This window comes from Xiphophorus maculatus, chromosome 10, assembly GCF_002775205.1.
Source record: "Xiphophorus maculatus strain JP 163 A chromosome 10, X_maculatus-5.0-male, whole genome shotgun sequence".
Classification (NCBI taxonomy): Eukaryota; Metazoa; Chordata; class Actinopteri; order Cyprinodontiformes; family Poeciliidae; genus Xiphophorus; species Xiphophorus maculatus.
Window position 1 is genome coordinate 16197376 of NC_036452.1, and position 12181 is coordinate 16209556.

Below are 12181 nucleotides of genomic sequence, written 5' to 3' on the forward strand. Positions count from 1 at the left end.
AGGTTTCAGTCTTATAATTTGAATCTTTTGTTTTCTGCTGCCTGGAACTGGAATCAGACACAAATCAGTATATGACAATATAAAGTGTGTTAACATAAAATGTAAAGTGTAGCAGAGATGAAGCGATGCTACAGTGCAGAGAGTCCGATACCTTGGTCAGTAGTTCTCTGTAACTTTCCTCAGTCTCTCGGTCCTCTGCTGGGCCACCATAACCCTTGTTGGAAACACTGATTAAGACTTTACTGTTAGCTCCTTTAGCTCCACGGTGGCTCACGGTCCATTCAGTTTGCTAATAAAGGCTAATTACATTATTGTATTGTTGAATTCGGACCGTAAATAGTGTTAACTAAAACCCAGAAAACATGTACAATTGATACATCCTCACGAAGGCTGTAACCTTGTCTCAAAAATAATCAACAGACGTGTTTTTAGTTTGTTTGTATTTTTTTCATAAAATGTAAATATGTTTTTCTGTCGGGACCTAGCCATTCGAGCTAACAATGTTAGATCCGCACACTTCCTCCTCGCTGACCAATGAAAGACAAGTTTCGGAAAGGGCACTTCCCCTTTCAAAGACGAGCCTTTTCAGAATAAAATAACGTGAATGCTTTTTTTTCTATTACATTTATTTTTTTTAAGACGTTCTCACTGTTTAAATGGAAGTAAATATACAAGATATCGTGGATTTATGCCAGAAACTTAATAAAAAATTTTCCCAGTAAACAGCATCAAGAGTAACTAAGTATGTTTTTTCTATTCATGCATTTTAAATCAAAACAACAGGGTGTACAAATGGTCCACTATCCATTTCATCAAAGTGCCATTCAGCTCACTTAACCCGCCCTATTAGTGCCCCATGAAAACGGAAAATACCTAAACTGCACATTGTGACCCTATTCCTGGTTATTTTTGGTTGAAGGGTGTTATTTCAGATTTTATTTTTATTTTTTTCATTATTAATTCAGAGAAATAATTCACCCCCATGAACTGAAAGCAGTGATGAGTTGTCACTGAGAAAAAAATCAGAACATGGATAAATCTGTTGCAGTTTTTATAACATATTGAATAAATATGTTTGATGTCTTTTATTACTCAAACATTAACTTTTAATTGCTTTGTCCCTCCCAGAAATATAAGCTGTGAGCTTATCTGCCTCCCCCCTGTTACACCACCAGCCTTTGGCAACCTTACTTTCTGTTCATATTTCTCCATATTAGTGTCTTTTTAAAACAAATCTAAAGCACCAACTATTCGAAACTTGTCAGAATAATGCTATTTGGAGAAGCACCTGATAATTTAAACAGTGCAGCATCATTGTGAGATCGGGGCTTTAAGGTATTAGCATAGCTGTAGAGTGAAAAAATAACTAATTGTTCATGGATTAATGAGCTCAGGAGTTATTACTGTTTATTGAAAGAGGATGAACAGGAATCTGTTAGAAATTAGACAAATATTTGACCCAATACCCATCTTTAAAAAAATTGATGGAACAACATTATCACAACTGGATGTCTTCAAATCAACAATTATGTAATCAAATTAAATCATATCATTATGTTGACTCGTACCCCAAAGAAATCCCTGTCAACATTCAAAAAAATAAAGCAAAAACAAATAATTTATTGGAACTCTACTTAGTCACGAATGAGAAGATTTTGTGATCAGTATATTAATTTTGACGAGTAGATGTCACTGTACTAAATCACAATTTCAGATGTTTGTGATTATTCTTTATTACTTCGTATCTGATGGGCTTTTTTCAGTGGCATTAATTTAAACTTTATTTTACTTAAGGAGTTTTCCAATGTGTCTACAAATAAATAAATAAATAAATAAATCTTAGGATGTGGCTAAAATCTCAAACAACAGATGAGTCGAAGTGAGAAACCTTTTACTAAATCCTGTAATGGTAGGCAACCTTAATAGCTTGACAGAAAATTAAATGGTACATTAACAAGATGATGTCTCTAATTCACCCAAATTGTTTTATCACAGAACTTTAAACATTTTAAAATTTGGTTGGTATCACTGTACAGATTGAAGCAAATTTTGAATCCACTATGAAAAAAGTTAAACATGCAATTTATAAAAAGGCTTGAGTCGAACTCAATACATAAGCTTTGAAAAGCCTGAAAATATTTCTGACATTGTTTACTTCATTTTAACAATGACACTCATGTTCCTCTACAACTAATGTATTGAAACAGAGATACACATTGCATTACCATACAGAACAAAAATGTTTTATTTGCTATTCATATATATTCATTTCAGATTTAAAGATCGAAATGAAGACTCATTTCCTATCTGGTTCACTGGAGTAAAATGGTAAAATATTCTCAAAGGAGCAAAACCTCCACCTACTCAGAAACACTAGGACACTCTGCTATGCATGATTCAAAAGTTTCTGCTCCAACACATTTGATTTAAAGGAATAAATTACTTCAATAGCACCTTGTTATGCACTGAAGAAGACTTAGATTTGAAGCTGATATTTAAAAGACTGACTAAATTTATAACCTGCAGGTTTGTGAGTCATGATAACCAACAGACCTTACTATGAAGCTGGATGAAATCTTATCAATTTGTAGAGCTGAATCTATGGTGCTATACTTGGATTAACACAGGTGCACCAGTTCACCAATCATGTCTCCATTATCCCACATACAAATCCCACTGAAACAACGCACTAAGAATATATACAGTTGTGAAAATATTAAGCTGAAGATAATCAGGCTATTAAATATGACTTTAGTTAGAAATAGATGTACGCATTAAAATCTAATTTTTTAATCCCTGGAAAAGAATATAATTTAATTATAGGTAAACAACAAAATCTAACCTTGTTTTACTCATTAAAACAAGATGAACAAAAAAGTGTTTGTCTAACAGAGGAAAGGTTTAGACCTTTAACCCCTAAATAAATAATCCTAGCCCCTGTAGCTGAAATAACAAGGTGCTTTTTAGACATCTGAGGCCAATTTCACACAACAGGTAAATGCAACCCAAATCAGATTTTTTTTTTTTGCCCACATGCAACCTATGTTGAATGTTAATGTTTAAAACAGTACAATAATAAATGGCTAAATTATATTTCTTATAAGCCTTCTTATACAAAGTCTGGCTGTCTTTAGTTTGCTTAAATATGACCACCTGTAGAAAACCCTTTACTATGCTGATCAGTTATTTATAATCTTTCCTGCATAATTAAGTTTTTAGTTAGAGATTTCCTGCAATTTTAACCAACAATCTAAGGAGCTATTTTTACACCGATAGATTTTGATCACAATGACAAAAACTAAACTTATTCCGCTGTGTGAATAGCAATGTGTTTGTTTAGATGCTCTTGTCGTGAAAATCCTCTACAGCAAAAGCTACAAACATAAGGCCTTTCGCCTGTGTGGACCCTCATGTGTGTTTTGAGATTGTGCTGAAATCGAAATTTTTCTTCACAAATGTTACAGAAAAATGGTTTTTCTCCCGAGTGTATCCGTGTGTGCACTGTAAGATGGGTCTTTCTACTAAATGTTTTAAAACAAACATCACAGGCAAATGGCCTCTCGCCTGTGTGGACCCTCATGTGCTGTTTAAGGTTTGCCTTAACATGAAACTGTCTTCCACAATCATCACAGGAGAATGGTTTCTCCCCAGTGTGACTCCTCAAGTGCGCCTTGAGCGCAGGCTTTAAAACAAACGTTTTACCACAAATATCACAGCTATGTCCGCTCTCACCACTGTGAAACAGTTTGTGTTTTCGAGCATAGGACATATATTTAAAACTTTTTCCACAAATATCACATGGAAATGGTTTTTCTGTAGTGTGAACAACCATGTGTGTTTTTAGAGTTTCTTCTTGTGAAAATGCTTTACTACAAACACCACAAACAAATGGCTTCAGTCCAGAGTGAAGGCTCATGTGCTTTTTAAGAATATACGGACATTTGAATCGTTTTTCACACATTGTACAATGAAATGGTTTCTCCACCGAGTGCACCTTCAGGTGCATTTTCAGAATCCTCTTTAAATGAAAAGTTTTACCACAAACATCACAGCCAAATGGCTTCTCTCCTAAGTGGAGCCTCTTGTGTGCTTGCAGAGCACTGTTTACTATAAACCCTTTACTGCAAAAATCACAATGATAAGGCTTCTCACCTCTGTGAATTTTAAGGTGAACAGTAAGCTGTAAATGTCGTTTGAAGTTTTTACCGCATTCTTCACAGGTAAATGTTTTTTCTTGTTTGTGAACCATCATGTGTTTCTCCAGATTTCCCTTTTTGGTAAAATGTATTCCACAAACATCACAACAAAACCATTTGTAACTCCCATGTACTGGTGGAGAATCCATGTTTTCTTTGACTCCAGGACATTTCTGGTTAACCAAACAGAGGGAAGAGCTTTTTCCTTCCTGGAGAGGCAACTTGGAGACAAATGTTTTAGCAGACTCTGACTGAGGTTTTGTGGTCTTCTGAATATTGAGACTCTGATCCTTATAGTGGGGTTCTGATCCTGTGTTAGGATCAGAACCTGACAAAGGACCGTGCCAATCATCATCATCATCAGTAATATCAGTCACAGAAGAATCCGAAGTAATTTCATCAGTTTTTAACTCAAGGCAGCATTTCGAATATGGTTCTGGTCCCCCACACTCCTCTCCAAGTTCTGTTTTCATCAGTTCAGCTGAGCTGCTGGCTGAAGCTTCAGTCTCTCTATTGTCTTCAGTTTTAATGTGATGAAGCCCTGACAACTGAGGTTTCTCGTCATCTTCCCCCTTCACAGTAGGTTGCCCTCTTGTGTGAGTGATCCACAGTTCCTCCTGTTCCTCCTTTATCTGGAGAAGTTCTAGGGTGTGCTGGTCCAAACTGAAGTTCTGGTGGACAGGGAACACTGACAAACACATGAACATTTAGAATTACGTCTGGCTCATTTACAAGTAAAATATCACAAAAGTCTTGAAATTTTAACAGAAGGAAGTAGGAGAAACACTTTTTCTTTTAAGATATATCGTAGTGTAAAGATATCAGTAAACCCATCCCCTTGTATTATGCCATTTCCTTCATCCAAAACCTGAAAGCAAGATTTTTTTTCCCAAGCGGCATTGCATAGGAAGGCAACGGCCAGGTTTGACATTAAAACAAAAAGATAAGCATGCTGCAGAAAGTGTCTATAACCACTAGATGGCAGCATGAGACCAGCTAATAAGTAAGGCTGGCAGGTGAACTGAAACCTCGCAGATTTATTCATTTTTTATTATATTTCAATACATTGGATTGATAATTGAACCTTTACTGATAGCTGTATGAAAATCTCATCTACAACAAATATGTGTGACTGGTAAAACTTTTTTTATTAAAGCTAATTACATGTTGAGGCTTATTGCATCGCTAAATGCTAGTTACATTTCTAATACTTAAGATGTTAATATTTCAACTTCTACAAGTTTCTTTGTCAGTAAAGAGTATCTTAACCAGAAACCTACTAAAATGTTCTTCAGGACACAGCTGGAGGTACTTCCAGAAATGTGAAGCTGTTTTTGTAAAAAGCCAATGTTATTTAAACACCTGCCACATTTAAATAACAGTACATTTAACATTTTCCAGTGGAAGCACAATACGTGAATATTCAGTTTATGAAAACCTTTCTACATCAAACCAATATTTACACCATTGTACTGCATTCAGGGACATTATTCATTGCGCCTTTAGGTAAATCTACCTCTCTAATGTGGAAATCATTTTTAAATTATTTACGGTACCGTTATAGTCAGCATTTGCTTACTCTGGATTTTTCTTTTCAAAATTCTTGTTTGCAGCCTTCACATCTTCAACTGGGTCAAGGTTCCCGCCATAGAACCTGAAACTGGAATCAGACACAAATCAGAATCTGATCAAATAAAGTGTATTGATAAAAAAAAAGCAAACCGTAGCGATGCTGCAGAGTCCGATACCTTGATCGGTAGTGCTGGGTCCACTCTGTAACTAGTCTCCTTGCACTAAATAATGGACATTAAAAGCTTTGACGTAAAAAAAAAAAAAAAATAGATTAGGTCTCCGCTGTTAGCCGCGTTAGCTCCCCGCTGGAAAAAGTCACGTCGCTTTGCTATTGAAGGCTAATTATATTCTGTAAAGAAAATGCTGGGTAAATTATAGCAGTGGTTTAAAGCAGAACTGAAATCCTCATAAAAACGGCCGAGTCAAGAGTGTACAACCTCAGTTACGCACTAATTTTATGTAGAACTGAAAACGCTTTTCTTCAGTTAGGAAACAGCCTACAAATGTAGCGTCATCACATCCGGTTACTTTCTCCATGCTGACCAATGAGTGACAAGTAAAGTTCCGATTCAAAAAAAACTACTTCCTCTTACAATTATCAGGTTTTCAGAATTAAGCAAATCTTTATAATTAAATTAGTTATTAAATTACCATTTGTAATTGTTCTAAACATAAATATTTAATTAGCTGTCATTTATATTGCACCAGTTTATAAGAAAGGGTAAGTCACCTTACAGTAAAAATAGGTCCAGCTGATAAACACTAATCTTTATCTTTATTTCATGAATGTTTTATGTTAAATTAAAGTCTTATGTCTTTAATTTGTCTTATTTTTGTTCAGCACTTTGGTTATACATATTTAAAAAAAAACAATACAATGCAGTCTAAACGCAGCTTTCATATATATTTATTAAATAGGTTTTAAACACATTTTTACTGCTTGATTTGTACTACTATACAGCATATAATTTTAGTACAGATCACACAAACACACTTGTACTTCTATGCAAACTGAGGGTTTTGTATTGCATTCCATTTATTTTAGTAACTACATTTATGCCTTACACAGTAATCCTCCCCAAGTCTTGTCTCTTCCTAGCACCAAACCAGGAAAAAGTCTTCACTTTCCACAAATGAGCACCCTTTGTTGTATTGTGAAATTGGTCCTGTATGTGTTGTATATACAAGTACAGACAGACACACACACAAAAACGTCTTTACACTTTAGTATGGGAAGGTTTAGTGGTAAGTTGTTAAACATTTCTCCAAAAACGACGTAATAACAAAACAAAAAGGACAGAAAAATATCAATGGTAGGACTTCATTGATCTGCAGCACCACAAAAATTTTACTTTAAAAACAAATGAGTGAAAAACATAATTAATTCACCATTAATTTAGGAGTGAAAGACATGCAGAAGCTTCAAACATTAGCAAAACTGTTGACTGTTAGTGAAATGTTCACAGATTAATAACCCAGGCATACCTCGAGAGTTACAACCAAGAGATTACAGTAATATCATTTTAATTTACTTTTAGAGGATGATTCTGAAAGGGTCTATTCAAATAAAATAAAAAAGAAAACACACCCAGCAAGTCTGGTAACAAAGTTCCACTTTCAGTTTTATACAAGTAACACTTGCTTTTAACTGGATATTCACATCTATTACTTTCAAACTCCTTTGTTCTCAAAATCTTGACAAAAAGTAGAAAAATATTACCAATATACAAAATATTGGAAAGGCAAAAACATTTATAAATACATTTATTTAGTATATACAGCAGGAGTCTCCTGTCACAGAGCTTGGGTTAAATAATATATAAAGACTTATCCCCATTTAAGGCCCACTGGTGTGGAAAGGTCCATAGGGGGGCAGAACCTCCACAAACACAATTAAATAAGGCTTAAAGGCAGCTGGAGAGTTTGATTCAGTTTATTTATAAAGTGCCAATTCATCCCATAAGCCAATGTTTTCAGAATCAAAAGACTTTATATGAGCAAGAAATTCAATGCTTTTCAGGGTGGAGGGAGTTGTGTCAAATATGCACTGGTAAAGAGAGGAGTAGGTGTGCTACCAGAAATTATTCAGAATATATTCCCACATTAGTCAATAATTCTAAAAACTAAATCATGTCTGAATCAAGTCGCAGCCCTCGTGAACACTCATATGTCTCTTTAGGTTTCCTTGTTGTGAAAACGCTTTACTGCAAACGCCACACACAAATGGTTTCTCTTTTGTGTGAACACGCATGTGTCTATTCAGAGACACCTGTTGTGAAAACGCTTTACTGCAAACACTACAAACAAACGGTTTTTCTCCTGAATGGCCTTTCATGTGATTTTCAAGATGACGCTTTTGATTAAACCTACTTTTACAGACTTCACAACCAAATGGCCTCTCCTCTGTGTGGAGCCTCACATGTCGCTTTAACTGTATTTCATCCACAAAAAGTTTATCACAATCACTACAGCTAAATGGTGCCGTGTGAACCATCACATGCTTTCTCAGGTAGACTTGTCGTGAAAATCCTTTATCACAAACACTACAAATAAATGGTTTCTCTCCTGTATGAACACGCATGTGCCCTTTTAGACTTTCTTTTCGTGAAAAGCCTTTGCTGCAAACACTACAAATAAACGGCTTCTCTCCTGTATGAACACGCATGTGACTCTTTAGTGTCTCTTGTAATGAAAACCGTTTATTGCAAACACCACAAACAAATGGTCTATCTGTTGTGTGGATTCTAATGTGCTTTTTAAGACATTCCTTTATCTTAAATCTTGTACCACAAATATCACAAGAAAAGGGTTTTTCTTCTGAATGAACTACCAGATGAGTTTTAAGAAACTTCTTTGCATGAAACCTTCTATCACAAACATTACATGCAAACGGCTTCTCTCCAGTGTGGAGTCTCATATGCGTCTGAAGAAAACGTTTTTCTTTGAATCCTTTACCACAAAGATCACAGCTATGTTCTCTTATTCCAGTGTGAGTCATCATGTGTAGTTTAACCGACGTTTTATGCTTGAATCTTTTGCCACAAAAAACACAGCCAAAAGGCTTCTCTCCTGCATGGACTTCAATCTGAGCCATAAGGCCAGAACACAGTTTAGATCTTTTACCTCTTTTGTGAAGAGTCATGTCACTTTGTTGAAAAGAACAAAAAGGTTCTGGGCTCCAGTCTGTGTCTGCTCCTCCACAGTCATCTCCATCAGGATCTGTTTCCAACAGATCAGCAGAGCTGCTGGTTGGAGCTACTGTCTCTCTGTCGGCAAGAGGTTTGATTCCATCAAGTTCACACAACTCGGATTTTTCTACATCTTCAACCTTCACGACAAGTTGCTCTTCCTCCTGGCTGATCCACAGTTCTTCCTCTTCCTCCTTTATGTCAAGTGTCTCTGAATCCTGTTGGTCAGAACTGGAGCTCCAGTCATGGACAAACTCTTCTTTTATCACCACCGTCTGGACTGGGAGCAAAGAAACACACACTGACAGTAACTGCCTGCAAACTATGAAACAATGGAGAAAAGTATCTGCATTTATTAACAAAGGCAGGTTCACTCAGATATGTAATGAACTATTTATCCAAAAGACAAATTTTCATCAGTGGTTCTGTTCTTGAGCTAAATAGGCATCAAACATGTGGAATAAAATAAGATTTTATTCCGTTTTTATAATAATTGTCACAAAAACAGCTTTTGCTCACAGTGTGTGTGTGTGTGTGTGCGTGTGTGTGTGTGTGATTGTGACTGTGATTAATAACCACAATGTTTGGAGAGCTGAGTTCAGTTTCTTTAACCACGCCCAGGCCTGATTACCAGATCTGCAGGACCAAAATTCAAAAACCTGTTTGATGGCTCTATGTAGCCTAAAATAAATATCAAAAAGCAACACATATCCAAATCTAAAGAAACCCTGGAATACATGAGAAAAAAACGTTGATTATTTCTTATCAGTCTGGAAAAGGGTAAAAAGCTATTTGCAAGGCTTTGGGACTCCACTGAACCACAGTGAGAGCCGTTATCCAAGAATGGAGAAAACATGCGACAGCAGTGAACCTTCCCTGGAAAGGCTGGGCTACCGTAATTGCTCCTGGAGCGCAGTGATGACTCATCCGAGAGGCCAGAAAAAAGGCCAGAAAAACATCTAAAGCATGTCAGGCCTCAATTGTTTCAAGGTAAAGTCTGTGAGTTAATAAAATAAAAAAAATAATCCAATGGAGAGTGCCGGAGTAAAAATCACTGCTGAGGAAAAAAAAGCAGACAGCTTATCCAAAATCTGCCAAAAATTATCTTGATCTCTAGGCTGCCCTCAAGATCTAATAACTGGTTGTGCCACACTTGGGAACAACTGGCATTAAGCATTTGTGATAATCTGTAACAGCTCTATTAGTTTTAAAATTTCCCCTTTTTGTCTCAGTTCAAAGAATCCTTTCCCAAAAGCCTTGGAAATCTTAAAAATACACATTGTTTGTTCACTGTGAGACCAGCCATTAACTGTTTTTTTTTGTGAAGAGTGGATCTTCTCTTAGAACTCTGTTAAGGATTTACCCACTGTCTTTCTTAATGACGAATCATGAACTCTAGACAGGCCTACAATCTTATAACTGCTGTTCTGGGTTTTTTGTGAGGTACTGGATGAGTAATCAGTATGGTCTTGAAGTAATTATGTTTGGCCGGTCTCTCAAGGGAAGCTTAACCACTTTTCCATGTTTCCTCTCTGGTTCCCTGGAGTCCCAGAGTCTTAGAAATGGCTTTTTAAGCTGTTCCAGACTCAAAGATGTCAGTGACTTTGTGTCTTATCCGCTTATGAATTTTTTCAGACTGGGACATGATGCATTATGCTACATGTTGCCAGACAGGCCCTGAGCAAGCGATTTCTCTTTCTACAAATCTGGCAGTAATCAGGCCTGTGTGTGTTTCCTGAAACTGAACACAGCGATTCAAACAATGAGGTTAATCACAGTTAATTCATGATTTAACAAGGGGAACACTTAGTTAGGTCCAAAACGGTTTGGAAAGTTTTTTTTGTTTGTTTGTTTTTTTAATAAATGCAATTATCTGAAAACTTTATACCACAAGCAATCATTCAACACTAATTTTCAACAAAGGCATGAAACAAAGTGGTTTTATTCAAATTGTAATGTGGTAAGTGCCAGTGAGTTCTCTGCATCTCCTCCTACACAATGTAGCCTGCAGTCCTGATCACTGGTCATTGAAAATTTATCTGAAATGTCAGTGCTGTATGCATAATTTTGTTTCTTCTTCTTAACTGTTTGATTTTTTTTCCACTGGTACGCTTTATATTCCATCCTCTTACACAGCCAAAATTAAACTTCAATTTATTTTGCTGACAAAGTGGTTAGAAATCATATCTGATCTTGGATTATGGAAAAGGACCCATGATGAACCTGTTCAGAATGCTGAACTGACTGATGCGATAACTACAGATTTATTTTATTATATTGGCTGGGGATTTGATGTTCGTTTATACTCTTTACCACAATTCAACAGCTGTTTTTTAATCATGGAAAACTTACTGAGATCCTTGCTGTCTTGCATTTCCCCCTCCAGTTCTGATGTGGATGCTGCAGGTATGGGAGGCTCCAAGCTGAACCCTCCAGGTTCATCTGCTTCAACCTTCATCACCTCAGTCATCCTCGCTCCACCTGGGATTTTACGCAATATCTGTCTTCAACCTAGGTCAAAGTTTCAGCCATAGAACCCGGATCTTCAGTTTTTCTACTGGAATCAGACACCAATCAGCATCTGATTAAGTGGATCATATTAAGAGAAAATATAAACTGCAGCAGAGCTGAAGCTGCAGTGTAGAGTCTCATACCTTGGTCAATAGTTCTGGGTCCACTTTCTAACTTTCTCCAGTCTCTCGATCCTCACCTGAACAACGATGTTAGAGGAGGTGTCCGCAGACGGTGTGGTCTTTCCTCACACAGTGTCGCAAACTCGGAATGTGTAGCTCTGAACCATGAACTTCTGCAGGCTTTCACGTTGGAAACACTGATTAACTCCCTACTATTAGCTGGGTTAGCTCCACGGTGGCTAACAGTTCAGCCACTTTGCTAATAAAGGCTAAATACATTCTGTATAGGAAGCTACAGATAACCGGCGATTTAAAAAATAAATGTTGAGGAAGGGTTTTCGTGAAGACTTTCTGAGAGACAGACTGAGACATTCACAACAAACAATAAGACGTTTTTTCTGTCTGGACCTGTCTAGTCAAGTTTTCCTTTTTACATTCAGTAACTTCCTACTTACTAACCAATGAGTGACGAGTAAAGCGCTGACTCGGATGACAATTTCCGCTTTCAAACATTACATTTTCACAATAAAATAATTCAAATGACATTATTTAACTAATATCTATATAAAAAAAGATTGATATGCTACTCTCA

At 36.5% G+C, this 12181-nt stretch overlaps 2 protein-coding genes across 5 annotated transcripts; both read right to left on the reverse strand.

Moving 5' to 3' along the window:
• Positions 1 to 1390: 1390 nt before the first annotated feature.
• Positions 1391 to 6276, reverse strand: LOC106699810 (gastrula zinc finger protein XlCGF26.1-like). Its single transcript, XM_023341454.1, has 3 exons — positions 5945 to 6276; positions 5776 to 5856; positions 1391 to 4884 (listed from the first exon to the last, which is right to left on the reverse strand). Coding segments are annotated over exons 2-3 (1581 nt in total). The 5' UTR covers positions 5777 to 5856; positions 5945 to 6276; the 3' UTR covers positions 1391 to 3304.
• A 384-nt stretch (positions 6277 to 6660) lies between these two features.
• LOC102233345 (zinc finger protein OZF-like) lies at positions 6661 to 12018 on the reverse strand. 4 transcript variants are annotated; one of them, XM_023341458.1, is made up of 3 exons: positions 11667 to 12018; positions 11309 to 11513; positions 6661 to 9236 (listed from the first exon to the last, which is right to left on the reverse strand). In XM_023341458.1, exons 2-3 carry the CDS (start codon positions 11424 to 11426, stop codon positions 7897 to 7899), a joined length of 1458 nt encoding a protein of 485 aa, XP_023197226.1. In that variant the 5' UTR covers positions 11427 to 11513; positions 11667 to 12018; the 3' UTR covers positions 6661 to 7896. The 4 variants fall into 4 exon arrangements, with proteins under 4 accessions (XP_023197226.1, XP_023197225.1, XP_023197224.1 ...); XM_023341457.1 differs by having other exon boundaries at positions 11309 to 11467; positions 11611 to 12018; XM_023341456.1 differs by having other exon boundaries at positions 11309 to 11510; positions 11611 to 12018.
• Positions 12019 to 12181: the final 163 nt, after the last annotated feature.

Excerpts from the sequence above, each read along its gene's own strand:
- LOC102233345 (XM_023341458.1), bottom strand. The coding sequence starts at position 11,426 with ATGACTGAGGTGATGAAGGTTGAAGCAGATGAACCTGGAGGGTTCAGC. Across the intron at positions 9,237-11,308 it reads GCAAGACAGCAAGGATCTCA|TCCAGACGGTGGTGATAAAA; the intron begins GTAAGTTTTCCA and ends CTTTGCTCCCAG.